We start from the raw sequence: 26382 nt of genomic DNA on the forward strand, positions 1-26382 counted from the left end.
ACAAATACCAGCACGTCCACCGGAAAAAGCCTCAGAAATCACCGCGCCGCGGCCCAGAAAACCTCACAAAAACACCGTGCAAGGTGTGCAAACAACGCCTGTCGCGATGGCGTTCCGGCTGAGCAACAACCTGATCGGGATCCTGAACGCGGTCACCTTCCTGCTGTCGGTGCCGGTGCTGGGCGCCGGCATCTGGCTGGGCACGCGCGCCGACGGCACCGAGTGCGAGCGCTACCTCTCGGCGCCGGTCATCGCGCTGGGGGTCTTCCTCATGCTCGTCTCCGTCGCGGGCCTCGTCGGCGCCTGCTGCCGCGTCAACTGCCTCCTCTGGTTCTACCTCGTCGCCATGTTCGTCCTCATCGTCGTCGTCCTCTGCTTCACCGTCTTCGCCTTCGCCGTCACCAACAAGGGCGCCGGCGAGGCCGTCTCCGGCAAGGGCTACAAGGAGTACAAGCTCGGCGACTACTCCAACTGGCTGCGCAAGAGGGTGGAGAACAGCAAGAACTGGAACAGGATCAGGAGCTGCCTCCAGGACTCCAAGGTCTGCAAGACCCTGCAGCAGGAGAAGTGGACCCAGGATCAGTTCTTCAAAGCCAGCCTCTCCCCTCTCGAGGTAACCCAAAATTAACCAAACTCAATGTCATTTCACTTCTGAACTTGGCTTCGTGTTTTCTCTTCTACTTATGCCGCAAAAATTAAATTTTTAACCTTAAATTGTAAATTGATTTTGAGTGTTTTTATATAGTTTATTTTTCAACATTTGTTTTTAAATCATTAAAACACCTCCATAAATTTTCTATTTATAGATTATTTTTGTTTGTAAATACGATGTTCGACATTTTCTTTGATTACCCTGTAGATTTCATTGCCGTTGATCAGTTTGTCACGTTCTTATTCTAATTGAAAATAGTTTGACATTTTTCTCTACGTGTTTGTTTCAATATTGTTTGCGAGGATAAGAAGGAAACTGCTAGTGTCATTGTCAATGAAACAGAGTTTTGCAAAAGGATCTTATCTAGGTCATGATGTTAACGTGTACGGTTGCACCATTACTCCATTAGTAAAACGCGGGTATTTTTTTTTGTAATAGAAATTAATTATGATAAGGTCATTTGGGGTGCATTATTAGCTAGGCAAACATCATTTCATTTGGATCTATACGAGTATCTGTAAACAATAGCCTAAAGTCTGAATCATATTGAATTGTCACAATGTCACAGTTACATAGCCATAATTTATTTTCTAAGGAACATATTTGGGGTGCTTAATTAGATTAGGAATCACGAGGCATTTGATACTGCTTCATGACTCCATACTGATATGTCGAGTCAACGGATTAGTGGATTACTCCTATCATATGATGGAGTTTCTTCAACTCAAAGCAATAATCCTACCTGCTTTTCCCTGAACACTTCCCAAAGCTCTGACCGTTGAGAGAAATTTCTTAGTGCTATCTTCAAAATTCAACGGTCTGGTGCCCTTTCACCGAACTTTTAGGTCGCAAAACTCAACTACCTCACGAAAATTTCCATTTGATGAGTATTATACACCTTTGGAAAAGATTAATTATTCTCTCGGAAGATGTCTGAAAAATCAAGTTTTCAAGAAAGAGTAGGACACACGGTTGCTAATATCCAATTTTAACAATTAGCTTTAAATGTAGTACATGTTAACAAAGAATTATATAATTGCAATTTGCAATTTTATGAAAAAAAATCCATGAGAAATATAACTGAAAATTTTCAAATAATAATACCAAATAGTAGCACTTGTACACATATTTCTGGTGAATGGTAATTGACCACATTCTGAACTGAATGATAATTTTCAAATAATCATACGTTTGTTCATAAATTCTGAACAGAAACTCACTTTTTTTTTACCTCTCATCTGCGTGCAGTCCGGATGCTGCAAGCCTCCCACCAGCTGCGGCTTCACCTACATCGGCGGCACGAACTGGACGACGACGACGACGACGCCGGCGTCGACGGACCCGGACTGCGCCACCTGGAAGAACGACGACAGGGCGCTGTGCTACGACTGCCAGTCGTGCAAGGCCGGCGTGGTGGCCACCCTGAAGCGCGACTGGAAGCGCGTCGCCGTCGTCTGCATCGTCTTCCTCGTCTTCATCGTCATCGTCTACTCCGTCGGCTGCTGCGCCTTCAGGAACAACCGGAGGGACAACCACCGCGGCGCCTACCGCGGCGCCGGCGGCGCCGGCTGGAAGGGCGGCTACGCCTGATCGCGACCGAGCATCGGCCGGCCTGTTCATCTCTGATCGATCGTGTCAGATATTCTTGTCCATATAGGCTATAGCTCTGATGTGTTATTCTAGCACTGTACAGGCGAGATTATTCTCAGTTCTGATCATCTGCATGCTAGTTACTGTTTGATCGCGAGTAGCTTTCTGTATGCAGTTCTTTGATGCGACATAGTACGTACGTACACTGTATTTGTACTTGGTTTTATTTCATATATATTATGTTTCTGTTCATTAGTTTTTTCTTTATACGACCTGCACCACTATATATTGTTCAGTACCGATCTTTTCAAGCTTCTAATCTTGGATTATTCTGAGATTTGATTACAAGTTAGCACAGCCATGAGTTCTGTAAACTTTTCAAACTATCCGCATCACGTTTACTGCTTCGCTTGTAGACTAGTAGACGAAAGAAATTAATACATGTTTGTTCAGCTAATCGGGTATCACCAATTTTGTCTCTGATTACTGCAATTTCCCTGATTTACACGTAAAGTAGTAAACGGATTAGCATGTGTGCTACTCAATGTTGCATACAGATTTGCACGGTACGTGACTTTTTTTTTAGCTTACTTTCCTACCAATGCTGGATTTATGGAAGGAAGAATATTTCAACTCTGATGAGGTCAAAAGAAAGTTGAGTGGTGCATCATAAGAGGCAAGTCGAACCTAACACACTGAAAATATCCTCACTTCACTTTCATTCGCAAAACATGAAAGTAGTTGTAGCCATCACCGTACCCTCTCATCGTCGTCTCCTCTATGGGATTCTTTCTTATCAACCTCAGTGCAGTAGTGCCCCTTCTTAGCACAGGTCTTGCTCATTGGCACCTTCCAATATCTTCTATCATTTTTGAGAGACCAATTTTATCATACATATACGAGAAAATCGGAAGATATCATATTTTCTAATGTAAAATTCGGTGCTTTATATATTTTGTACATCGAGGTGCAAATTTTGGTACCTAAAGGCATTTTCCTACCGATGGTAAAATTGTCCATCTTGAAAACAAACCCAGAGACACCATAGTTAATTTTGATACCTGGGCTGCGTTCGGCCCAACACCAGATTTCTTCGTTTTCCATGCGCACACTTCCCGAACTGCTAAACGGTGTATTTTTTTTAAAAAAATTCTATAGAAAATTGCTTTAAAAATCATATTAATCTATTTTATATTTTTAATAATTAATAATTAATTAATCATACACTTATCTATTCTATATTTTTCGCATTGGATAACTAACACCATTCTCCTTCGAACGAATGTGGCCCTGGAGGTATTTTATACGGATGGTAAAATTGTTTGGCAAATTTATGCTATATGCACCAAGGGAAGAAGGTAAGCTATGTTTCGTAGAAAATGGTTAGTCCAGCCTTTCCTTGAAAATATGCCACGTCCACTTGTTACAAAGTTCTAAAGTTCTATGGTAAACCAAGTAAATATGTTGAAATAAACGATGACAAGAAACGGAGTAGAACCACATCAGCCGGCAAAATGGGATATAAGTTATTTACTCCTTCTATTCGATATGGTTAAATTTTCAGCTCTAGGCTAGATTTCATACATTGATAAGTGTATAAATGGTTTATAGATGCGTCTAGATTTATTACTATCCATATAAATCTAAATAAGATTAGAAAGTCTTACATTATGAAACAGATGAAATAGGGCACACCTTGTATATGCAAGAAAATGCAACGTAAGTTCCCGAAGCATGGTCCATGGGTTATATAGTGCTTGCAAAATTGTAAATTGTGGGAATTTTTTTCCATATTCTCAAAACCCCAACTATAATTCCCAAATACCAGTCTCCTAAATTTTCATTCTCATTTGCCATCTAGTTCCCACCAAAACTCTATTGTGTGCCACATTTTCTTACTATTTTCATCCACATGGCATCTCTTTTAGAATCCCTTGTCTAACATGGCGAATATATGGCAAATCATAAAATTTCTCTTTGTATTCCCCTCTTCCTTTTCTCTTCTTTTCTCACTCGCATGGCGCTGGTAGCCTATGAGTCCCTCTAAGCTCGAGCCCACTTGACGGATTGAATCATGGAACTCGAGTGTGCCTTGTAGGTGTTTGAGATGGAGTATGTCAGGGCACATGTGGATCTAGAGATGCAAAGGACCAAGTGCTTCACTGGTTGCCCTCTTCCTGGACCTCTCCGCTTCCATCATGAGAGCCACTTCTTTGCCAAGCAGATCGGAGCCCTCTTCATGTTGGGTCATTTCGGCACCCATTGATCTTTGTCAACAACATGCCACTTCCACTGCCTCAGCCTCTGGCATGCCGCCCACCCTCCACTGAGCTCTAGCCACTAGCATATCCAACAATTTGTCACCGACCATGTAGGTGCCATCTCCTAGGATGACCCACCCTTCCTTTCTCTGTTGCTCCCAAGCCATGTCATTGCCCTGGCTACCAATAGCATACGTGGTTGAGGTCCCTGGTGTGGCTCCAGGAGGACCAGTTTTCACTCACCATGGGCATTAAGGTGTTTTCACCTTATACTCAACGTCAAATAGGAGGAGATTGTAAAAACGGTGTCATGTGGTGGTAAAGGGGTGGAGCAAGTGGCACACAAGAGGGTTTTAGTGGGGTCTAGGTGGTAAATGGGAATGAAAATCTAGGAGAGTGACATTTGAGAACTGATGTTTTGGAAAGATGGCAATAGTAACTTTTGCCAAATGTTCGCTTATGTTTGCAGTAAGAATGCATGTGGAACTACTTTGTCCCAAACATACCAACAAGCTTCATTAATAGCTCTTACAACATTGCCGCCCAGAAAACTATATTTCTACCCTTTTTGCGTGCCCTTTGTCCATAAAACAAGAAGTTGTCCCTTCAATACCACTTACATACTAATTTATAATGCTACTTTTTTTAAGTAGGGACACTTTGGTCTTTATCCACACTACTAATTAATTTGTCTACTCTATCCAGAAAATAGTCTTTGTTATTTCCAAAATTCGCCTTTTTCATATAATAAAAGGAAACGGCATTTATCTATTAAATTTGAACAATGATTTTAGCCGTTGTACTAGAAAATGCTCCAGCGGTAAGTTTGGACCGTAATCTGCAATACTATCGACCCTCCGTTAAGCATCAAGTTGAGCAGTCTAACAGGTTATGCATTTGTTCGGAGTGCAGTGAAGGACTCCTGAATCATAAACACATTTGCTAATATGCGATAAAAAAAAAGGAAAACAGTCATTTTTCAACTCATAGGCAAGTCTCATTAGCATGTGCAAGTATTGTCATTTGTATTTTTGGATAACAATGGTGCTGAAAGACTGGTTCCACATTCAAATTTGACGCCGGTACATTCAGGTTCAAGTATCATTTTGGAATTATTTGACTGCATGGTCAGCCTCTCACTCTTCACGTCTTCTGCTTTTCCCCATAACACAACATACAAGCCAATGATGATTGCAGTTGCACCTAATATGCTGCACAACAAAAGGATTACATTAAAGATCATTCATGTACACAGCAGTACAAACAAAAACAAAATCTTAAAAGAAAGCAGTCTGAGCTGAAGTCTGAATAACAGAGATATCCAAATATGAAATGAAATGCATACGTAAATACCTTCCTATATGAAGTTCCTCATGAAGAAAGATTGTAGATAATACTGTTGTGATCACCGCACTCAGTGGTGTAAAGATTGCGCTATAAAGAGGGCCTTTAACTGATATGCACCAGGATTGGAGAAAGAAGTTTGCGCCCGAGGCGAAAACACCCTACAAAATTTACTCAACTTTGATCACTTTATGAAATCCACACCAGTTCAATTCAGACCAATCAGTACACTATCTTTCAATGAAAAGATCAATAAGCACACCAGCACAGATACACCATTTTGAAATGAACTTACTGCATACAAGATGCAGGGGAGCTCCCAAACCGAAGCAAGCTTCCAAATCTCCAAGTAGTTTGATTCTAGGAAGAATGCCATCACGGCGCACTGTAAGGTAGCTAAGAAGCTCATCCATGTTGCCAGAGACAGCGGATCAAGGTACGATCTGCAAACTGGCACCTGTGACACAGTAAAAGATAAACGAAAAATAGTGTCAAACTGTCAATTGAATTGGATCCATCACTGCCAACTCAAAAACTAAGAAATTCATATATATTTTTTTGCACAGGGATTAATGCATCATCATTTGGTAAAACACAACAAATGGTTGCATAAACTCGCCTGCAAGATGTACCACATGGAGACACAGAAAGCGGTTCCGATGAGGTAGATGCCTCCTTTCACCCAGTCATCATCGGCGGCCGCCGCTGCGAAGGGAAGCCCGCTGAGGAGCTTGGGCCCCTTGAAGAACGCCATGGCAATCGCTCCGGCTAGGCAGACGACGGTGCCGGCGATCTTGGCCCAGCTCCTCGAGCTCCTCAAATCCACCTTCTCCAACCTGCGCGCGCACGGATTCGGATTTCACAAGATGAACTGACCATGAACTGGGCTTCAAATAAGCTGAGCCCATGAACAGTTCGGCCCAAAAATTGAACTGGGCCGTCCTGATAGGCCGGGCCGTGTTTACACGAAGCTATCGAGCCCAAAAAGGGGAGAGATCGGCAGCCGGAGAAGGCGGCGGCGCCGGAGATGGAGACGATATAGTACTAGTACCCGATGACGGCGGCGATGGCGAAGGTGATGCCTGGGGCGAGGTTGGTGGTGGCCCTCGCCATGGACGGCGACGCGAGCTGGAGCCCCTGGAAGTAGAAGTACTGCCCCGTCGCGCTGCCGAAAAAAACGAAACAGCCACCGGCGATGAGCCACGCATGCCCGACTCGATAAAGGGAAACGGGCGGAGGAGGTCCGTGGTGGTTTCGCGCGCGTACCAGGCGAGGGAGGCGGCGAAGAGGAGCGCGAACGCCCGGGCGCCGACGGCCATGTGGGGGCGTAGGTCCCACCCCCGCGCGGCGAGCGAGGCGAGGAGCAGCGCGGCGGCGGCGATGCCCTGGCGGTAGGCGATGAAGACGATGGGGCGCATCCCCATCCCGTACGCCGCCTTGAGCGCCATGTCCACCAGCGCGTAGAACCACTGCACCAGCACCATCCCCGCGCACGGCCCGTACAGCTCCGCCCACCCTCCTCCTCCCCCGCCGCCGCCGCCGCCCGCCATGCCGAGATCCGCGGGAGCGAGCTGCCTACCGCCGCCGCAGCCGCAGCTGCCTCAGCTCACTCGCTCAGCTAAGCTGGAGCATCCATTTGCTAGTGTCATCCAGCTGCCTACTCGTTTGTTTTAATGTTCGTGAGGATATAAAAAGGAAATGTTCGTGAGTTTTGCAAGAGGATAAGATGTTAACGTGTATGGTTGCACCATTACTCCATTATTAAAACAAGGGTTTTTTTTCTAATAGAAATTAATTCTGATAAGGTCATCTGGGGTGCATTATTAGCTACGCAAACATCATTTCATTTGGATCTATACGAGTATCTGAAAACAATAGCCTAACGTCTGAAACATGCATCTTTGAGAATACGGATTCAATTGTCACATAGTTACATAACCATAATTTTTTTTTCTAAGGAACATATTTGGGGTGCTTAATTAGATTAGGAATCACGAGGCATTTGATACCGCTTCATGACTCCATACTGATAATCGGTTATCACGAATTTTGTCTCTGATCACTGCGATTTCCCTGATTTACACGTAAAGTAGTAAACGGATTAGCATGTGTGCTACTCAATGTTGCATACAGATTTGCATGGCTCGTGACTTTTTTTTAAGCTTACTTTCCTACCAATGCTGCATTTATGGAAGAGGAGGAATATTTCAACTCTGATGAGGTCAAAAGAAAGTTGAGGTGGTGCATCATAAGAGGCAAGTCGAACCTAACACTGAAAATATCCTCAATTCACTTTCATTCGCAAAGCATGAAAGTAGTAGCCATCACCTTCTCATCTTCGTCTCCTCTATGGGATTCTTTCTTATCAACCTTAGTGCGGTAGTGTCGGCCCTTCTTAGCACAGGTCTTGCTCATTGGCACCTTTCAATATCTTCTATCGTTCTTGGAAGACCAATTTTATTATACATATATGAGAAAATCGGAAGATATCATATTTTCTAATGCAAAATTCGGTGCCTTCATATACTTTGTACATCAAGGTGTAAACTTTTGTACCTAAAGGTATTTTCTTACCGATGGTAAAATTGCCCATCTTGAAAACGTACCCGGAGGCACCACAGTTAATTTTGATACCTGGACTGCGTTTGGCCCCTGTTTACTAACACTAGATTCATTTGTTTTTCAAGTACACTCTTTCCGAACTGCTAAACGGTGTATTTTTTACAAAAAAATTCTATAAAAAAGTTGCTTTAAAAAATCATATTAATCTATTTTATATTTTAATAATTAATTAATCATGTACTAATCTATTACTACATTTTCCGTGCCGGATAACTAAAACCCATCCTCCTTCAAACGAACGTGGCCCTAGAGGTATTTTATATGGATGGTAAAATTGTTTGGGAAATTTATGCTGCATGCACCAAGGGAAGAAGGTAAGCTGTGTTTCATAGAAAATGGTTAGTCCAGCCTTTCCTTGAAAATATGCCACGTCCACTTATTACAAAGTTCTAAAGTTCTAGGATAAACCAATTAAATATGTTGAAATAAACGATGACAAGAAGACGGAGTAAAACGACATCAGCCAGCAAATGGGATACAAGTTATGTACTCCTTCTATTCGATTTGATATGGTAAAATTTTCTGCTCTAGGCTAGATTTCATACATTGATAAGTGTATATGGTTTATAGATGTGTCTAGATTTATTTATATCCATATAAATGTAGATAAGATTAGAAAGTCTTACATCATGAAATAGATGGAATAGGGCTGCGTTAAGAATCAAGTTGAGCAGTCTAACAGGTTATGCATTTGTTCGCAGTGCAGTGAAGGACTCCCGAATCATAAACACATTTGCTAATATGCGATAAAAAAAATGGAAAACAGTCAATTATCAAGTCATAGGCAAGTCTCATTAGCATGTGCAAGTATTGGCATTTGTAATTTCAGATAACAATGGTGCTGAAAGATTGGTTCCACATTCAATTTTGAGGCCTGTACATTCAGGTTCAAGTATCATTTTGGAATTATTTGACTGGATGGTCAGCCTCTCACTCTTCACGTCTTCTGCTTTACCCCATAGCACAACATACAAACCAATGATGATTGCAATTGCACCTATTATGCTGCACAACAAAAGGATCATATTAAAGATCATTCATGTACGCAGCAGTACAAACAAAAACGAAATCTTAAAAGAAAGCAGTCTGAGATGAAGTCTGAACAACACAGGTACCCAAATAAGAAATGAAATGCGTATAAAAATACCTTCCTATATGGAGTTCCTCATGAAGAAAAATTGTAGATAATACTGTTGTGATCACCGCACTCAGTGGTGTAAAGATTGCGCTATAAAGGGGGCCTTTCACTGATATGCACCAGGATTGGAGAAAGAAGTTTGCGCCTGAGGCGAAAACACCCTACAAAATTTACTCAAATTTTGATCACTTTATGAAATCCACATCGCTACAGTTCAGACAAATAAGTACACTCTCTTCCAATAAAAAGATCAAAGCACACCAGCACAGATACACCATTTTGAAATGAACTTACTCCATATAAGATGCAGGGAAGCTCCCAAACCGAAGAAAGCTTCCAAATCTCCAAGTAGTTTGATTCTAGGAAGAATGCCATCACGGCGCACTGTAATGTTGCTAAGACGCACATCCATGTTGCCAGAGACAGTGGATCAAGGTATGATCTGCAAACTGGCACCTGTGACACAGTAAAAGATAAACCAAAAACAGTGCCAATTGAATCCATCACTGCCAATTCAAAAAACTAAGAAATTCATTTTTTTTACACAAGAAGGATTAATACATCATCATTTGGTACAACACAGCAAAATGGCTGCATAAACTCGCCTGCAAGATGTACCAAATGGAGACACAGAAAGCGTTTCCGATAAGGTAGATGCCTCCTTTCACCCAGTCATCATCGGCGGCTGCCGCTGCGTGGGGAAGCCCGCCGAGGAGCTTGGGCCCCTTGAAGAACGCCATGGCCATCGCCCCGGCGAGGCAGACGACGGTGCCGGCGATCTTGGCCCAGCTCCTCGAGCTCCTCAAATCCACCTTCTCCAACCTGCGCGCGCACTGATTCGGATTTCACAAGATGAACGGACTATGAACTGAGCCTCAAATAAGATGAGCCCATGAACAGTTCGGCCCAAAAATTGAACTGGGCCGTCCTGATGGGCCATGTTTACACGAAGCTATCCGGCCCAAAAGAAGGGAGAGATCGGCAGCTGGAGAAGGCGGCGGCGCCGGAGATGGAGACGATGTAGTACTAGTACCCGATGACGGCGGCGATGGCGAAGGTGATGCCTGGGGCGAGGTTGGTGGTGGCCCTCGCCATGGACGGCGACGCGAGCTGGAGCCCCTGGAAGTAGAAGTACTGCCCCGTCGCGCTGCCGAAAAAACGAAACAGCCACCGGCGATGAGCCACGCCGGCCCGACTCGATCCAGGGAAACGGCGGAGGAGGTTCGTGGCGGTTTCGTGCGTACCTGGCGAGGGAGGCGGCGAAGAGGAGCGCGAACGCCCGGGCGCCGACGGCCATGTGGGGGCGCAGGTCCCACCCCCGCGCGGCGAGCGAGGCGAGGAGCAGCGCGGCGGCGGCGATGCCCTGGCGGTAGGCGACGAAGACGATGGGGCACATCCCCATCCCGTACGCCTCCTTGAGCGCCATGTCCACCAGCGCGTAGAACCACTGCACCAGCACCATCCCGGCGCACGGCCCGTACAGCTCCGCCCACCCTCCTTCTCCCCCGCCGCCGCCGCCGCCCGCCATGCCGAGATCCGCGCGAGCGAGCTGCCTACCGCCGCCGCAGCCGCAGCTGCCTCAGCTCGCTCGCTTGCTCGCCCAGCTAAGCTGGAGAATCCATGTGCGCGCTCGCGGACAAGGTAGCCGCATCTGATCGCTGATCACGACTCGCTTTGTATTTTTTTTCTGCTTTGTTTATGATTGCAAATCCATCAAGCGGTCAAATTGATCACGCGTTCACGGTGGCAAGGGATTGGGGGTGATTGGTTGTTGCTTGCTCGAGTTCTTCTCGCGATTTTCCTATTATGGCCGTGCGTCGCCGTGGCAGCGTCTCGCCGGCGTTGTTTGTGATTTGGAAAAAAAATAAGCATCTCTAACAGGCTAAAAATTGGATTGGGGCTAACCAATAAATTTAGGATAAAAAAACATTCATATCTTTAAGAGGTGGCTAAAAAATATAGTCTCAAAAACGTTAAATATGCCAATTCATCGTTATGACCCTTTTACAACGATTCCAGCATATTGCACGAGTCAAACATAATAATACTGATAACTCATTCTAAATTTAAAAATATATATTACAGAATCTTGGAGCAAAATAACTACAGAATCGAAGTATAAGTGTGTAATTATATATGGATGGATACACAGCAGGAACCTAGATGTGTTTCCTAGCATCCTATGTATTTGTCAACAGCGACAGAATGTACTAGTTTTCTTCAACAGCGAAGGTGGATTGTTAACCCACTGGAGGCCAAAATTTGAGTCAAAATATATTGATGTTTGAGGCTACTAAAAGTTTAGGAGTTGATTTAGACAACCGTTGGAGCAATATTTTTAGCTTTTAATACCAATATTTATTTTTAGAACTTATATTAGGCACCTCTTGATACGCTAAAACTTATCTGTCACAGGCTACCCTGTTCTGCACTTCTGTAATTCGCACGAAGAAAAAATGGACAATGCAGACAGTCTCAGAGATGGCGTTTCTCGGCCCAACCTGACACCATGAGCCACCACGGCCACCGTACGCCATCTGTCCTGATTTTGCATTTTCATTTACATGTTTTTTGAGCTCGTAAATTTTTAATATATTTAATAACAATTTTTTTTGACTCTGTGATAGTCAATTTCTTCGTTTATACATATTAAAAGTTACCACAAATATTTGAATAATTTATTAGTCCATCAATTTCAGCTCCTGCTTCTCCTACAGTTACTAGGTCATTTTGTTGAGTTTCTTCGGACATGTTTAGTTTGGGAAAAGGAAAATCTTTTAGTGTTATGCCGTACATTTGACCGGACGTTAGTTTTTGGACACGAATAAAAAATTGAGTTTCATAGCTCGCTTGGAAACGACAAATCTTTTGAGGCTAATTAATCCGTCATTAGCACATGTAGGTTACTGTAGCACTTATGGCTAATCATAGACTAATTAGACTCAAAAGATTCATCTCATGATTTCCTACTAACTGTACAATTAGTTTTTTTATGTTTAATACTCCATTTAGATGTCCAAAGATTCGATGGGGTGTTTTTGAGAAAAAACTTTTTGTGAACTAAAACTAGCCCAATGTGGCTCTCTTAACATGCCGTATTGGGCTCTATCGTTTCATAGTTAAAACTGCTTATAAAGCCAAATTTGAATTTTAGAATTTAATTTTGAACTTGAGTTTGTGGTTTTTTCATCATGGTTTCTTTTACACATTTCGCTTTGGAGTCGCTATGGACACATATATAAAAGTTTATCTGTAAATTATTTTTCGTTTGCAAAAACACGTTTTCGCTTATTCTTCTATAAAAAAAAAGCGAAACGATGGGAGCTATTATATCCTACTTGTTCACCTATGTTGGTTTTGGGTACCGTCACTTCGTAGGGAGGATCAGAGTTTTCAAAATTTTCTGGAAGTTTTGATCGTTGTTAACTACGACAAAATTCACGACGGACTATTAGAACCCTCGACTATAGCAGGGGCAGGGTGGTATGGTAAATGCTATGCTCTCTCGCGACTGCCACTCTAATCTTTTTTTATATTTATATTTATAAGCTAGATTTTTATTTTTAAGATTTTGATTTTTTCATCATATTTTATTTTCCAGTCTTTGACGTTTAGAACAATAAGAATATACATATTATTTAGAAGTTATTTTTTATTTACAAATATATTGTTCGGTTTTCTTTAAAAAAAAGGCAAACAATCACAGCGTACTGATGGTTCACCGTGAGAGTGCGTCCAAAAGTGTCATCAGTTGCACGGACGTGTTCGCTTGCTGAGATGAGTGTTCGCGACGTAGCAAAAAAAATTCAAACGGGAGCTTAATCGTTGGCTGCTTGAATGTTCGAACAGACAACATGTACAAGTCATAAAGACCAACCTGTGATGCAATATTTTTATAAACAATCAGAGCCGCTAGCTCGAGTCATCATCTGCCAGGAGAGGTTCAGCGGCGGTGCGCTCGATGTCGCTCCGTGGATCCGAGCATGGCGTCGCCGCCGCCGCCGTCTTCGGCTCGCTGCGCCGCTTCATGTCGTCCGCTTTGCCCCACAGGACGACGTACAGGCCGGCGATCACAGCAGCGGCGCCTAGCAAGCTGATCAAAACAGCTGAAAATTACAAAACCCATGCTAAAAAAAAAAGAAAAGGAATTACTTTTGTCGTCATGACTCAGGAGATCGAAGCATACCTTCCGACGTGCAGCTCCTCTCGGAGAACGACGCCGGCGACGACGGTGGCGACCACCGTGCAGACGGGGGTGAACATGGCCGAGTAGAGAGGGCCCCTCACCGAGATGCACCACGACTGAAGGTAGAACGTCACGCCTGACCCAAACGCGCCCTGCATTTTTCTTGTCGAACTCTCTGCTCAGATTCAGAAACCATGATCTTGCACATTGTGCAGTCTGGGCACATGAACAAACAAACAGACAAAACACAAACGCATGCATCCCGTTAATATCTGGACTCACGGCGAAGACGTAGCCCGAGAGCTCGAAGAGCGAGTGGATCTTCCAGGCGTTCACGTCCGGGACCAAGAAGACGGCGAGCGTTGCGCACTGCAGCGTCGACAAGAAGCAGGTCCACGCCGACAGAGACAGAGGATCCACGTACGATTTGCAGATTGGCACCTGAAAATTACAAGATCAAAAAGTCCAAGTTGGTAACTGATCGAAGCGGCTTGAAAAAGTCAAACGAAAATAATTTATGAACAAAACTTTTATATACGTATTTTTAGCGATCTAAAAGCCAATGCTGAAAAATAACTTCGGTGAGAAAAAAAATCACAAAATCAACTCGTGATGGCTGCAAACAGATGTTCACTGTGGCACTGCTACGGTGTGGATTGTGCCAATGTGCAGTGAGGAATTTTACCTGCAGAATGAGCCAGAGTGACCAGCATGAGCTGCTGACGACGAGGCAGAGCGCGCCCAGCACCCACTTGCTGATGGTCGGTGAGTGGAGCAGCATGTTCAGGTCGCTGAGCGTGTAGTTCAGTAGCTTCGGGCCTTTGAAGAACGCCATGGCCATGGCGCCTCCCACGCAGACGATGGTTCCGGATATCTTGGCGACGGTGCCACGTTGTCTGATATTAACTCTTTCCTGTCTGTTGATCAGTTCAGTACGTACACAGGAAACGAAATATATTCTGAAGAGGAAAAAATATATTTCACCTTTTACTCTTTTAGGGGCTACTAATACTGCTTATGACAGAAAATTCCATATAATCTACCAAAGGTAACGACAATACGCCATTCATTTTATATAGTAAAACTTTTCGGTATTATCCACTAGACCTTGGCCAGTGGCCCAGTGCCCACCAATAGGGATGATAGGGATGGTAATTTCACCTGCGGGTTCGGGTTCCTGTCGGGTACCCGTCCCTACGGGTACGGGGTCGGGTATGAATTTTGACCCACGGATAACCAAGTCCTGGGTACCGCATATGGGCGGGTGCGGAGACGGGTATTAAGTCCTACCCGCGGGGACCCGAGGGAGTATATTATACTATAATCCCTTAAATTATAGCCCATAAAATATACAAAAGCCCAATTCTAAGCTAACGAGGAGTAAGGTACAGAAACCGACGAGTGATGGATCTTGATTATTGTGTATTCCGAATGATGGATTGATGAATCGTGCATGAAATATTCAATTTTTGTTCAAGTTGAATTCATCGTCTTTTATTTATTGTATCGATTGAAGTGAGATATTACTCAATGTGGGTGAGCGGGTTACCCGGTCGGGTTGGGTACGGGGATTGAATTCTACCCGTTTCTCCAATCTAGTCCAGATTCAAGTATACAATTCGAATGACGGGTTTAGGTATATTCCTATCCAACCCGCCCCTGACCTGACCTCATCCCTACCCACCAACCCCTCCTAACACTACCTCTCCACTTTGCCTTTGATGTCCCAGGTCCCAGCGTTACCCTTCTGTTCTGTCTCGGGTGGCTCCTGCCATTGTGTGCGCTGTCACCGTCTATCTGCTATCACCACGGAGATAAAAAGGAGGGCCAGCAGTTTGTAAGATCTAGCTCCAGTTTTTAATCAAGTACTCCCTCCGTCCTAGGATGCTCCAGTTTTTAATCAAGTACTCCCTCCGTCCTAGGATGATTATTTGGTTTTTTAGAGAAAAAGTTAAACGATATATTTATAAGTAAAAAATAATTCGTGAATACAACTTTTATATATGTGTTTTCAGCAGTCTAATAACAAAAGTTAAAAAATAAAGCATGACGAAAAAAACCCAAAATCTACTCTAAATTTAAGGTTAAAAAATTTAAATTTTGACTTATGAATATAAATAGAAGTGAAAAAATGAGACTGATAGTACGCAAGGGATTCTAGGAATGAATTTAGACAATCACGTGTCCATATTCATCTTCAAAATCTTTTGTATTTAAGTACTGTAGTATATGGTTCAAATCCGTAATTGAAAAATGTTATTTCAATTGGTGGTTCACAATGTGAGGTCTTTGTACCGCCCACATTTTGGAGTTACGTACGGAAGACTAGAACAGAGCCCTTAAAAAAATTTGGCAGTGGGTTCAGCTTTTATTTAAGAAATCTAAAGTATTTTGTGAACAAGTAGCTAGTCGAACAGACCCGACTTATTTTTAAAAGACGTAAGAATCGATCATTATTCATTAGTAAGCAGTAGTAACCCTTTTGTCTCAAGTGAAAACTACAAAAATGACCAGCTGGCCGGACACAATGCCTGCAACTGCAATTGCACCCGATCGACAGCAGCATGCTGTTTTGGATGCGAAAGATAAACAAAGCACGTAAAAGGAGCAACTGGCCATAAAACAAGAAGGCATCTTTTCATGTACTACTTACGTGTTTTAAATGGTTATTAATAGACACATTTCGATTTATTGTTTGGTTTCTTTTGTGTACATCTAGTATGACAACGTATATTACTACCTAATTATTTCAGAATTGTTTACGATTATTTGGAAACACGTACGTGCAACGAAATTCTGGGGAGAAAAAGCAGCAATGGTCACGAAATTCAGTTCTCTCGGGTACGTAATGTAAGTACTGGAGGTGAATGGTAGAATTTTTAAGATGCAGATGAAGCAATTAATTACGCTCTCACCCTGCAGACGCTGCCATCAGGAAGGTAATGGCGGGTATCAGATTGGTCATGGCCGACGCCATGGATGACGAGCCCAGATGCAGCCCTTGGTAGGTCAGGTTCTGGTTTACCGTCGCCCTGTTCGTCGGAATCGATCGAACATACAATCAAATCAGAATCAAGCTTGCAAAGCTACGTATTAGCTTTTACAAATGTAAAAAAAAATTAAATATCAAAAATTTAAATTTCAGCTTATAACCATGAATAAAACCAAAAAAGATAGGGCTGCGATGCTTAGTGCAGATGAAGCATGCTTGTATACTAACCCGACCAAAGCCGTCAGAAACACCACGAAGAAGCCTGTCGTCCCAAGGCTCCTCGTGTCCTTCGTCTCCGACCTGGAATTCACGCACGAACACAGGTACATGATCATCATGAGTTGCAGCCGTGCCTGCGTGCCACTGAGACGAGCGATCGATGCGGCTTAAGCTAAAGGCAGGCACTACTACTCTACCTGCTGTTGGACACGACGGTGATGGGGACGAGGACGAGGGTGCCGATGGCCTGCCTGTAGACGACGAAGATCACCGGGCTCACGCCCCGGCCGAACATCGCCTTGGCGAAGAGCGTCATGGCCGCGTAGATGCACTGCGCCGCCACCATGGCCGCGCACGGCGCCCACTCCCTCGCCGCCGTGCGGACGCCGCCGCCGCCGCCGCCGCCGCCGCCGCCGCCCATGGCTAGCTACGAGTACAAATGAACAACCAGCTCTCGATCGCGATCGGGCCGGCCGGCCGGGTGGAGCTGAGATCTCGCTCGGGCGACGACGCATACAGACGCGCGACGCGCGCGCGCAACAGGGAGAGCTCGCGGTAGCCGGTAGTACGTTTGATACTTTCTGCTGGTGAAATGATTCGCTTCTTCTCTATTCATGTGCGTCGACGGCGTCACAGCGTGCCACCAACCAGCCAGGCTGCAGCTTTTGTCGTGTTCGTGTGCTTAACTGCTTAAGCGGCAGCGCCTCAGCAGTACGTACGTGTTGGCAAGAGATCGTGAACCACTCTTCGTTTCAAGACTGGTCCGTTTACATGCGAGTGTGTCATCTGAACACAAGCAGGTCGCACGAGCCTAGACCGTCGTCATTTCAGAGTCGCTTAATTTTTGCTTTTCATTGTAGACAAATTTTAAACTTTTAATTTTAAAATTAAAGTTCATTTTAATTCTTTTCATCGTAATTTATTTTTCAGGCTTAGCTTTTAGATCACTGATTATATGTATAAAAGTTTTATTTATAAATTATTTTTTATTTGTAAATATATCGTTTGTGTTTTTACTTCAAAATGCGTAAAGATAAGCCCCGTTCTTCACAGCTTATGCAGTTGGTTTATCATCAGTTTTTGTTTATATATTTTAAGCTGCTAAATACTATGTTTATGTCAAAATCTTTTATTTAGAATGTACTTTAAAGAAGTCAAATAAATAAACTTTTAAGTTTTAATAATTAATACTCAATTAATCATATCCCGATCAAGTTTTTCATTTTGCGTGTGGCTAATTAGCCGGAATGAACCGCCAAAAACAATGCGCTGTAAGAGAACTTGGGAAACTCTTTCAAATCTTTAGGGATATCCGTTCGTGCATGCCATCTAAATAATTATAGAAACAAATTGATAAAATTTGACAAGATGAATTAATATGTACTATATCACAAACAAGTATGATTAAAATTGATTTCTATAATTTAGAAAAAAAAATACGACTTTGGATATGCTTAGAGTTAAATTTGTTCTTTTTTACAACTTACAAATGTTGAATTTGAAAATATATGTTTGTGAAATGACCTATTTTATACCGATCTATCTTATTAAATTATTTCATAAATGCTTAGATGCTATGAAAACCAAAGATATATCCCGTCGAGGGATTAGAATAACCTCCCTCTCCTCTCTTGGTACCTAGTTAGTCGCTTAGTCTCTGAGGTTTCTAAGTTAGTACTAACTTTGTTCCTTAAGTTTCTCTGCATGAGCCCGGTCTAATCTTGCTGTGTCGTGTACCGACACTTATTTTCTTTTAATATATTAACGTGCAGGTCTTTTACGCGCTCTAGAGAAAAGAGATTTATGCTAGAGGAGAAAAATATTTCGGTTTGTGCGAATGGGCTGTCCAAATTGCACGAGCAAGCCGCACGAGCTTGGACCGTTTTCTTTACATGATCATTAAAAAAATATGCGACCGTTCTTTTGGAAGATTTGTGCCGGGGAAGAAAAACAGGTCTGTTTGTGCGAGTGGGCTGTTCGAATTGCATGAACGGGACGCGAGAGTCTGGAGGGTTCAATAGGCAATTATTTCGGGGGGCACGAACACGACCTAAATTTCAGAATTTTCGGGATATTTTGATTCGAAATTATTTAAAATTTAAATGAAATATGCAAAATTTTGAAAAAAAAGGAAACTTTTGGACGGAATATTTTTCTATCGGGATTCTGAAATTTTCGAACCGAAATTTTCAACCCTTGAACTCCTTGCATCTGAATTCAATCTAAAAATTGAAATCCTAATGAATAGTGTAGGAGTAACACATATGACAGGCAGCAGCAACATGTACACACTCAGTGCTAAAAAGAATTAACTTCTGCAGATAATCGAGCGTGGCTGCCGCTGCCGTTAGCTACATCAAAATCTCTCCTCCACTTCTCGATCAGCCGGGTTGCCGCCCGCCAAGAGAGGCTCCGTGACGCCTTCCCCGGCGTCGAGCTGCGCGTCCGGCTGCACCGCCGCCGCCTTCTCCGCATCGACCGCATGCTCCGGCGCGGCGGCACTCCCGCTCTTGCCGCCGCGGCCGTCGCCTGCCTTGCCCCACAGCACGACGTACAGCCCGGCGACGACGGCCACCGCGCCGAACAAGCTGTTTGATCAGCCGAACAACCCCGTCTCGATCGGTCAGTCATCAGAATTCAGAGATCATCAACTCCGCTCCGTGCAAAAAGGGATTGCAGCGGTGAGGAATGTCGATGAAGTGAAATGTAGGTTGGTTCGTTCGTTCGCTCACCTGCCGATGTGTAGCTCCTCGTGAAGAAAGGCGGCGGCGACGACGGTGGTGATGACGGTGGATAGTGGGTTGAACATGGCGGAGTAGAGAGGGCCCCTGACCGAGATGCACCACGACTGAAGGTAGAACGTCACGCCTGACCCAAACGCGCCCTGCATCATCAGTGAACACGGTTTAGTTTGTTTGCAACAGCAACCGGAGAAATGCACACTGTCTTTTCGCTTCTCGCTTCTGCTTGTAAGAAAAAAAATAATATAAATTTAGGGTTTTTTTACCAATGGTGGTGAGGATTGCCTTAGCTTTTAGTTTGCTGAAAAACATATATAAAAGTTTTATTCACAAATTTAAGATTGAGCGAGCTTACGGCGAAGAGGCAGCAGCAGAGCTCGAAGAGGGAGTGGATCTTCCAGGCGTTGAGGTCCGGCAGGAGGAAGAAGGCGAGCACCGCCGACTGCAGCGTCGACAGGAAGCACATCCACGCCGACAGCGTCAGGGGATCCACGTACGACTTGCAGATTGGCACCTGAAGAAGACACCAACATCTACTCATCATTTTTTTATCATAATCATGTCCACGGTTGCATACAAACAACATTTTCGGCTTGATTTCATATGGTTGAGGCGATCGAACGGATCGATGGAGCAATGGACCTGCAAGATGAGCCAGAGTGACCAGCAGCAGCTGCTGCAGACGAGGAACATGGCGCCCATCACCCACTTGCTGCTCGCCGACGAGTGCAGAAAAAGGCTCAGGCCGACGAGCGACGACGAGTTGAGCAGCCTTGGGCCCTTGAAGAACGCCATGGCCATGGCTCCTCCGACGCAGACGACGGTGCCGAATATCTTGGCCAAGCTCCTCACTTTCCTCACGTCCACCCTTTCTAGCCTGTCGGATCAGATGACAGTATCAGTGAATTGCTCATGAAGAAAAATGAAACCTTTTAACCATCACATTTATCATTGTTGTGATTTTACAGTACCGGGGCAGTAGTATTGTGGTGTTTCTGTTATGTAATAGTATTTTGCCAAAGAAAAATATTACCCAGACTGTGGCATTTTATTTGGGGCATTTGTGGCGCATGTGAGAAAACAAAAGGTTGCATCTACTTTGTTAAGAAAATACTACCTCGTTTGCAAATATTTGGCACTGAGGTACTATTCATATGTATGCTTTGAACACTCGTTTTTTTTTTTTGCAAAAGAATTACAAATACTTGAAAAAAGTGCCACCATTATCAAAGTTTGCTAAACTAAAATATAACCATATAACTTTCGCTCATTGTGGCATAACCATTTTTAAATTATTTATAGTCAAAATTAGAACAGTGAAAGTTAAAATTGCCAAGTAAATACAAATGACGTACATGGGAACTTCTGGTTCATTTTATAAGAATGTCACAGTTTAACTCCAGCATAATTCATGGAACGCTGTCATGCTAATTGAAAAAGGGCTTTACAACTAAAGCCATGTCTGCTTGCAAAAATGGGAACTTGTGGCAACTTTTCCATCCTCACGAGGTACTACGCATGTGTTATTTTTCTACATGAAAATAAAAGTGAAAAAATATCTGATTTTTTATAGCTATTTAATGATATAAACGATGAAATTATCTACTATAAATTTGAAAATTTACGTTAGAAATATGAAATGATGAACTCTTGTATATAAACATTTTATAAAAAATACACATTTTAACCGTTTGAGAAGTGCCGTGCAAAAGCCAAGGAAAAATTGAGAATAAGTTATGCAAAAGAACACAACGTATATCTTTTAGTGTAAAATTTTTGGTATCTCAATATACTTAGGTAACTATGGTTTAAAAAATCTTACGCTAAAATTTTGGTATATCGAGATACTTTCTCGGGTACCGTAAAATTTAGCATAAACTTTTTATGTGGGGTTGAGGCCTACTAGCAAAACATAGTTTTTGAAACCCAACCCAAGATATATTGATAGCCAGTCTCACGCTCTTCACGCTGGCTTGCAACTTGCAAGGCTGCAACATGGGGTTTAGGCTGAAAATCCCACCAAAAACCTAAAATAGATTGATACCGAGACCCAACCCAAAGTGCAGGGCAAAGTGTAACTGATCAGCCGGCTTGTCTTAGGGCCGATCCTCATCCTAAAAATTCAGCAAAAACACCTTACAACAACATCTCCATTTCACTCTCCATAACTCCCATCTCTCTAAGCTCACACTCCATTTGTTGGCCAACCATAGCAGCTAGGCCCCAGCAAGCTGTCCTTGCCCCCACCTCTCCCTCTTTCGTTCTTTCTCTCCAACCACAAGCACAAGGACCGTGCCCCGCCCCGCCGCCGCCACGATCCCGATCGAGCACATCGTCCCCCCACCCCACGGATCAAGATTCTCTGCGGTAAAAGGTACCATGCCTTTGTCACCCAGGTGAGCCCAAGGTTCACTGGGCCTATCTATCAGTGACAAAGGCACCATGCCCTTGATTGTAGAGAATCCCGATCCCCACCCCACACCGTGGTGGCAGGAGTGCCGCCACACAGTCCCCAACAGCGACCGCTTCTTTATCCCTGTGTTGTCTTCATATTACAGACAGACAGATGATTTGTGACTGTTATTGATTAATGATATCGTTGGATCCAAGATAATCGTTGGATCCAAGATACGAGGAGTCGATACGAAGAATTGGTTGGAGCCTGCATTATCATTTGGTTTTTTTAAAGAAAAAACAAGACACATATTTATAATAAAAAATAATTTGTAAATAAAACTTTTATATATATATATATACATGTGTTTTTCTCATAGCGTTCTAAAATCAAAGGCTGGAAAATAAATTATGATAAAAATCTCAGAATTTAATATTAAATTTGAATTTTAGCTTATAAACGTAAACATGAGCTGGAGATGAGGGGGACTGATTTTTGTTAAGAAGTCCTGCTACCCTAGGCATATCAGAGTTGGCTAACAGACCAAACTACCAAACACGACCCTCTACAAAACTTAATTTACTTTGTATGCGCGTGTGCTAGTTTCAGCCAAACAAACAGAACGGGAACAGATCTGATCCAAGGGAGGCTGGAGGCCTCTAGTGAGTATATTCTTTCTTTAAGTGTCAGAGATTATATACTACTAGTATTCTGGAAACGGACAGAGACTAATCATTTCAGACACACTTTTATTAACCCGACTTACCCATCATTACGCACTAATCCTTTTGTCTCGAGCGATAACTACTAAAGCAATAGCTGGAACCAGTGGTCTGACTGGGCAGAAACACGCAGCGTTTGGTTCCTCACAAAATATTCAGTGCAAGTACGATGTTTCTGACCTGGAAACGACTGTGATTAAATGTAGGTCTGTGAATACATGTGACCAGATTCATGGATATGCGGATATGCCATCTCACCGGGACATGTTTGATTGTTTCAGGTCATAATTAATCTCTTGGATCGGTAGCAAAGTTAAACTAAAATCGTAGAGATTTGCTCCAGTCCAATAAAAAGTATCTGGAGGTACCGATACCTTGAGGTACCAAATCGTTTTTCACTATTAAATCTAGCTGAGTAGGATGTGCATGGTTAGATCCAACGATCAGAAATGATTTGGTACCGCGAGGTACCGGTACCTCGAGATACTTTTTGTTGGACTAAAGCAAATCTCAAAATCATAGCAAAACCACACAAAAACTTGTTTACGGCTTAATAATTATAGAAGATGAAATGGACACGAATTTCGCTCCAGCTCGCACAAACATATGGCTTTGTACTCTGCTACTTGACTCAACATCATATCTGATAGCCTCTTTTAAAAATGTCTTAACGCAAATTTGCTTGCGCTTAGAGAGATTTTTAATCCAGGAGGAGCTCCCTAATTCGTCCTTTTTACCCTTTACATCCACAGGTCATAATGATGCCAGATATGCTAAGCTACTCCTGCATGTGTTCAGTCATGTTTCATGTGATCTCTTCAGATCGTGTGTGTTCGTCCTCTTGTTCTCTCGATCTGAACTGTAGGCGATAGTGCTGCATGCAGTAGATTAGCGTGGAGAGAACAAACGCAATTATTGAGTGGCATGCATGTGTTAATCGGTCCCATCGACACCGACTGAATAACTTAAACCAAAATTCTGAAACTACTAGCCAGAATACATCGATCGATCGAGCATACGTATATACGGATATAAGTTGCAGAGAGGGAATTAATTAAAGATCAATGCGTGAAAGGCATGCGGCCTAATGATTGCAGTGACATAACTAGAATATAAGGTTCTCAGTTTAAATCTTCATAGAAGATTAGGTATTTAATAGGCTAAGTCTTTACTTAGGCTAAGTTTCCAAAGTTCTTGAAATAGAAAAATGGCTATATATATCTGAGTGGATATAGAGGTCGAGTAAAAATACCCCTCTCTAAAATAATAAAAAAAAATTAAAGAACAATGCAATTTCGTAGTACTGCGTGAACTGGGGCAGAAAAATTCAGATCAGAAATGGGTCATTTGTTAGAGATGCACTCACCCCACTGAGGCTGCCATCACGAAGGTGATGGCCGGTATCAGGTTGGTCATGGCCGTCGCCATTGATGACGAGCCAAGGTGCAGCCCCTGGTAGTACATGTACTGGTTCACCGTTGCCCTGCATTCAGACAGAGATCAAAAAAAAAAATGTTTACATTCTAGATATCAGGAGCGCTAATTGGGTACATTCTCAGTCGATCAACAGCTTCGTGCTCATGGTTAATTTACCCAAAGAGAGATGCCACGAAGATCAAGGAGAAGCCCGTCATTCCTAACCGCGCCTTCTTCATCTTCTTCCTGCAGAGATCGATCGATCGATCGATCATTCAGAAGCATGAGTGTACACGACGAGAAAAATGTCATGTCGACAGCTTCAAGACTGAACCCAAAAAAAACAAAAAAGAGAGAGAGAAAGAAACGGCAGATGGTTGCATTGATTGTTACCGGTTGGCGACGATGGCTATGGGGACGAGGAAGACGGTGGCGATGGCCTGGCGGTAGACGACGAAGACCATGGTGCTCATGCCGCGGGTGAACACCGCCTTGGCCCAGAGCGCCAGCGCCGCGTAGATGAACTGCGCCGCCACCATCGCCGCGCACGGCTTGTACTCCTCCAGCCCTCCGGCCATTGCCACGGCTGGCTCTGTGGCCGCTCTCAGCCCCTCGCGATCGAGGAAAGCTTGGGGCGTTTCCAACGGAGGTAGCTAAGCGCAGCGGAGAGCGGCGGTGGAATGGCGCGGAGGTTATATACACGACGAGTACGTGCAAGCGGAAAGCAAGGTCCGCCTAGTGATTAAATGTTTAAAAATTTTAATTTTATTAATCAAATTAAGACATTATTGTTGGATGATAATCTGAAAATGTGCACACAAGTCAAATTAAAAGACCATACATGCCCTTCCTTATCCTACTCATTGCATGTGTGTTTGACACAAGAAAAAAAATCATACGTTTGATTAATAGCAAAAGTGGGAAAGCAAATATACACCTCGTATTTTTCGTTTTTGATCATGCTTATAAGTTAAAACTTAAATTTTTAACTTTAAATTTAAAATTAACTTTAAAGTTTTTTATTATAGCATATTTTTCAATCTATACTTTTAGATTGTTAAGAATATATATATATATAATTTATAAATTATTTTTTATTTGCAAATACATGTTTGGTTTTTTCTGCCACAAAGCCAAAAGATATCCTCCATAATTGCAACCGACGTCGGCGGTCAATGTGTGTAAATTGTGGAAATATATAGCCAGATAGGTACTGTGTGACTATGACTCGACTTTTTTTTATCCAGACCAAGCTCATCTCATACTGCGTTACAAGAAACTATGATTGTATTTTTTTTTAGCGTACGACGATGTATATTGTTTAATTTATGTAATAGCTATTTAATGATATAACCCAACTACCGATTCAGCGCTGGACCATCATAGACTCTTGCTCAGGCTATGCAAGCGTTGTTTCTATGTGGCCAGCTGGCCGCGTAGCTATGTTCTCGTGCTCGTAGCTTAGCCTGCACACAACACATAGCATTTGGCTTTATAAGCAAATGCTTCGAATACGATTCTTAGTAATGCCAATTTCGTGTCATATTAATAGAGTAATCTTGGATGACCATTGTTATAATAATGCTGAAATGGAGGAAACTCGTCTACTGTAGCACGTTGGTTCCATCGCTCCCTTATGAGACTTAACATTGGCTAATTAGGCTTTTTTTCCATTTCAGTAAAAAAACGTAGTTTTGTACTCCCTCCATTCTTTTATACATTGCGTAACTCACTGACTCCCTCGGACGCCAATACCAAGGAAGCATAACCGTTTTATCGGGCTGATGCAAGGGACACTTCGCTCCGCCCGCGCAGGACTTTGCGTGCATCTCCGCTATACAAGCATGCATGCATACGGCTCTTGCTGGCATCCTGGGAGTAGTCCACATGCATGCATGCGCTCAGGAGTAGATGCATAACATGACCATGAGCCCTGTATTTTAGTACATTTTGCAAAATCAGTTACACCCTGTATAAAAGAATAGAGAGAGTACATATCTAGAACGGTTGTAGTAACCCATCGATCAAATCAGTCTATCCAAATGAGGTTTACACCCCCAACAGATCATCAAATCACACGTCCTTTCAAACAAGATCATCCATG

General features: G+C 43.1%; 5 protein-coding genes across 6 annotated transcripts; 1 reads left to right on the forward strand and 4 right to left on the reverse strand.

Moving 5' to 3' along the window:
• The first annotated feature begins 15 nt into the window (after window positions 1-15).
• On the forward strand, window positions 16-2586 carry LOC102719612 (tetraspanin-8-like). The gene is made up of 2 exons (XM_040527779.1): window positions 16-613; window positions 1901-2586. The coding sequence occupies exons 1-2, from the start codon at window positions 107-109 to the stop codon at window positions 2240-2242; spliced, it is 849 nt and encodes a 282-aa protein (XP_040383713.1). The 5' UTR covers window positions 16-106; the 3' UTR covers window positions 2243-2586.
• Window positions 2587-5456: 2870 nt separating this feature from the next.
• On the reverse strand, window positions 5457-7516 carry LOC102719893 (WAT1-related protein At4g30420-like). The gene is made up of 6 exons (XM_006660583.3): window positions 7114-7516; window positions 6899-7012; window positions 6467-6683; window positions 6143-6304; window positions 5857-6008; window positions 5457-5714 (listed from the first exon to the last, which is right to left on the reverse strand). The coding sequence occupies exons 1-6, from the start codon at window positions 7395-7397 to the stop codon at window positions 5504-5506; spliced, it is 1140 nt and encodes a 379-aa protein (XP_006660646.2). The 5' UTR covers window positions 7398-7516; the 3' UTR covers window positions 5457-5503.
• A 1535-nt stretch (window positions 7517-9051) lies between these two features.
• On the reverse strand, window positions 9052-11412 carry LOC102712845 (WAT1-related protein At4g30420-like). Its single transcript, XM_040527482.1, has 6 exons — window positions 10852-11412; window positions 10641-10754; window positions 10213-10429; window positions 9902-10063; window positions 9617-9768; window positions 9052-9474 (listed from the first exon to the last, which is right to left on the reverse strand). The coding sequence occupies exons 1-6, from the start codon at window positions 11133-11135 to the stop codon at window positions 9264-9266; spliced, it is 1140 nt and encodes a 379-aa protein (XP_040383416.1). The 5' UTR covers window positions 11136-11412; the 3' UTR covers window positions 9052-9263.
• Window positions 11413-13283: 1871 nt separating this feature from the next.
• LOC102713118 (WAT1-related protein At4g30420-like) lies at window positions 13284-17582 on the reverse strand. Of its 2 annotated transcripts, none has more exons than XM_015840869.2 (7): window positions 17202-17582; window positions 17014-17085; window positions 16709-16825; window positions 14479-14710; window positions 14076-14234; window positions 13794-13945; window positions 13284-13700 (listed from the first exon to the last, which is right to left on the reverse strand). In XM_015840869.2, the coding sequence occupies exons 1-7, from the start codon at window positions 17423-17425 to the stop codon at window positions 13520-13522; spliced, it is 1137 nt and encodes a 378-aa protein (XP_015696355.2). In that variant the 5' UTR covers window positions 17426-17582; the 3' UTR covers window positions 13284-13519. The 2 variants fall into 2 exon arrangements, with proteins under 2 accessions (XP_015696355.2, XP_040383707.1); XM_040527773.1 differs by having other exon boundaries at window positions 13284-13713.
• Window positions 17583-19149: 1567 nt separating this feature from the next.
• Window positions 19150-24929, reverse strand: LOC102713396 (WAT1-related protein At4g30420-like). The gene is made up of 7 exons (XM_006661189.2): window positions 24672-24929; window positions 24456-24524; window positions 24229-24345; window positions 20388-20622; window positions 20101-20259; window positions 19737-19888; window positions 19150-19592 (listed from the first exon to the last, which is right to left on the reverse strand). Exons 1-7 carry the CDS (start codon window positions 24854-24856, stop codon window positions 19361-19363), a joined length of 1149 nt encoding a protein of 382 aa, XP_006661252.1. The 5' UTR covers window positions 24857-24929; the 3' UTR covers window positions 19150-19360.
• Between the last annotated feature and the right edge of the window lie 1453 nt (window positions 24930-26382).

The sequence above is a fragment of the Oryza brachyantha genome, chromosome 9, assembly GCF_000231095.2.
Source record: "Oryza brachyantha chromosome 9, ObraRS2, whole genome shotgun sequence".
Lineage (NCBI taxonomy): Eukaryota > Viridiplantae > Streptophyta > Magnoliopsida > Poales > Poaceae > Oryza > Oryza brachyantha.

Excerpts from the sequence above, each read along its gene's own strand:
- LOC102719612 (XM_040527779.1), top strand. The coding sequence starts at position 107 with ATGGCGTTCCGGCTGAGCAACAACCTGATCGGGATCCTGAACGCGGTC. Across the intron at positions 614-1,900 it reads CCAGCCTCTCCCCTCTCGAG|TCCGGATGCTGCAAGCCTCC; the intron begins GTAACCCAAAAT and ends ATCTGCGTGCAG.
- LOC102719893 (XM_006660583.3), bottom strand. The coding sequence starts at position 7,397 with ATGGCGGGCGGCGGCGGCGGCGGGGGAGGAGGAGGGTGGGCGGAGCTG. Across the intron at positions 6,684-6,898 it reads GCCATCGCCGCCGTCATCGG|GTTGGAGAAGGTGGATTTGA; the intron begins GTACTAGTACTA and ends GTGCGCGCGCAG. Across the intron at positions 5,715-5,856 it reads GAGGAACTTCATATAGGAAG|CATATTAGGTGCAACTGCAA; the intron begins GTATTTACGTAT and ends TTTGTTGTGCAG.
- LOC102712845 (XM_040527482.1), bottom strand. The coding sequence starts at position 11,135 with ATGGCGGGCGGCGGCGGCGGCGGGGGAGAAGGAGGGTGGGCGGAGCTG. Across the intron at positions 10,064-10,212 it reads CCATTTGGTACATCTTGCAG|GTGCCAGTTTGCAGATCATA; the intron begins GCGAGTTTATGC and ends ACTGTGTCACAG. Across the intron at positions 9,475-9,616 it reads GAGGAACTCCATATAGGAAG|CATAATAGGTGCAATTGCAA; the intron begins GTATTTTTATAC and ends TTTGTTGTGCAG.
- LOC102713118 (XM_015840869.2), bottom strand. The coding sequence starts at position 17,425 with ATGGGCGGCGGCGGCGGCGGCGGCGGCGGCGGCGGCGTCCGCACGGCG. Across the intron at positions 17,086-17,201 it reads ACCGTCGTGTCCAACAGCAG|GTCGGAGACGAAGGACACGA; the intron begins GTAGAGTAGTAG and ends CGTGAATTCCAG. Across the intron at positions 13,701-13,793 it reads GAGGAGCTGCACGTCGGAAG|CTTGCTAGGCGCCGCTGCTG; the intron begins GTATGCTTCGAT and ends TGTTTTGATCAG.
- LOC102713396 (XM_006661189.2), bottom strand. The coding sequence starts at position 24,856 with ATGGCCGGAGGGCTGGAGGAGTACAAGCCGTGCGCGGCGATGGTGGCG. Across the intron at positions 24,525-24,671 it reads ATAGCCATCGTCGCCAACCG|GAAGAAGATGAAGAAGGCGC; the intron begins GTAACAATCAAT and ends CGATCTCTGCAG. Across the intron at positions 20,623-24,228 it reads GTGATGGCAGCCTCAGTGGG|GCTAGAAAGGGTGGACGTGA; the intron begins GTGAGTGCATCT and ends CTGATCCGACAG.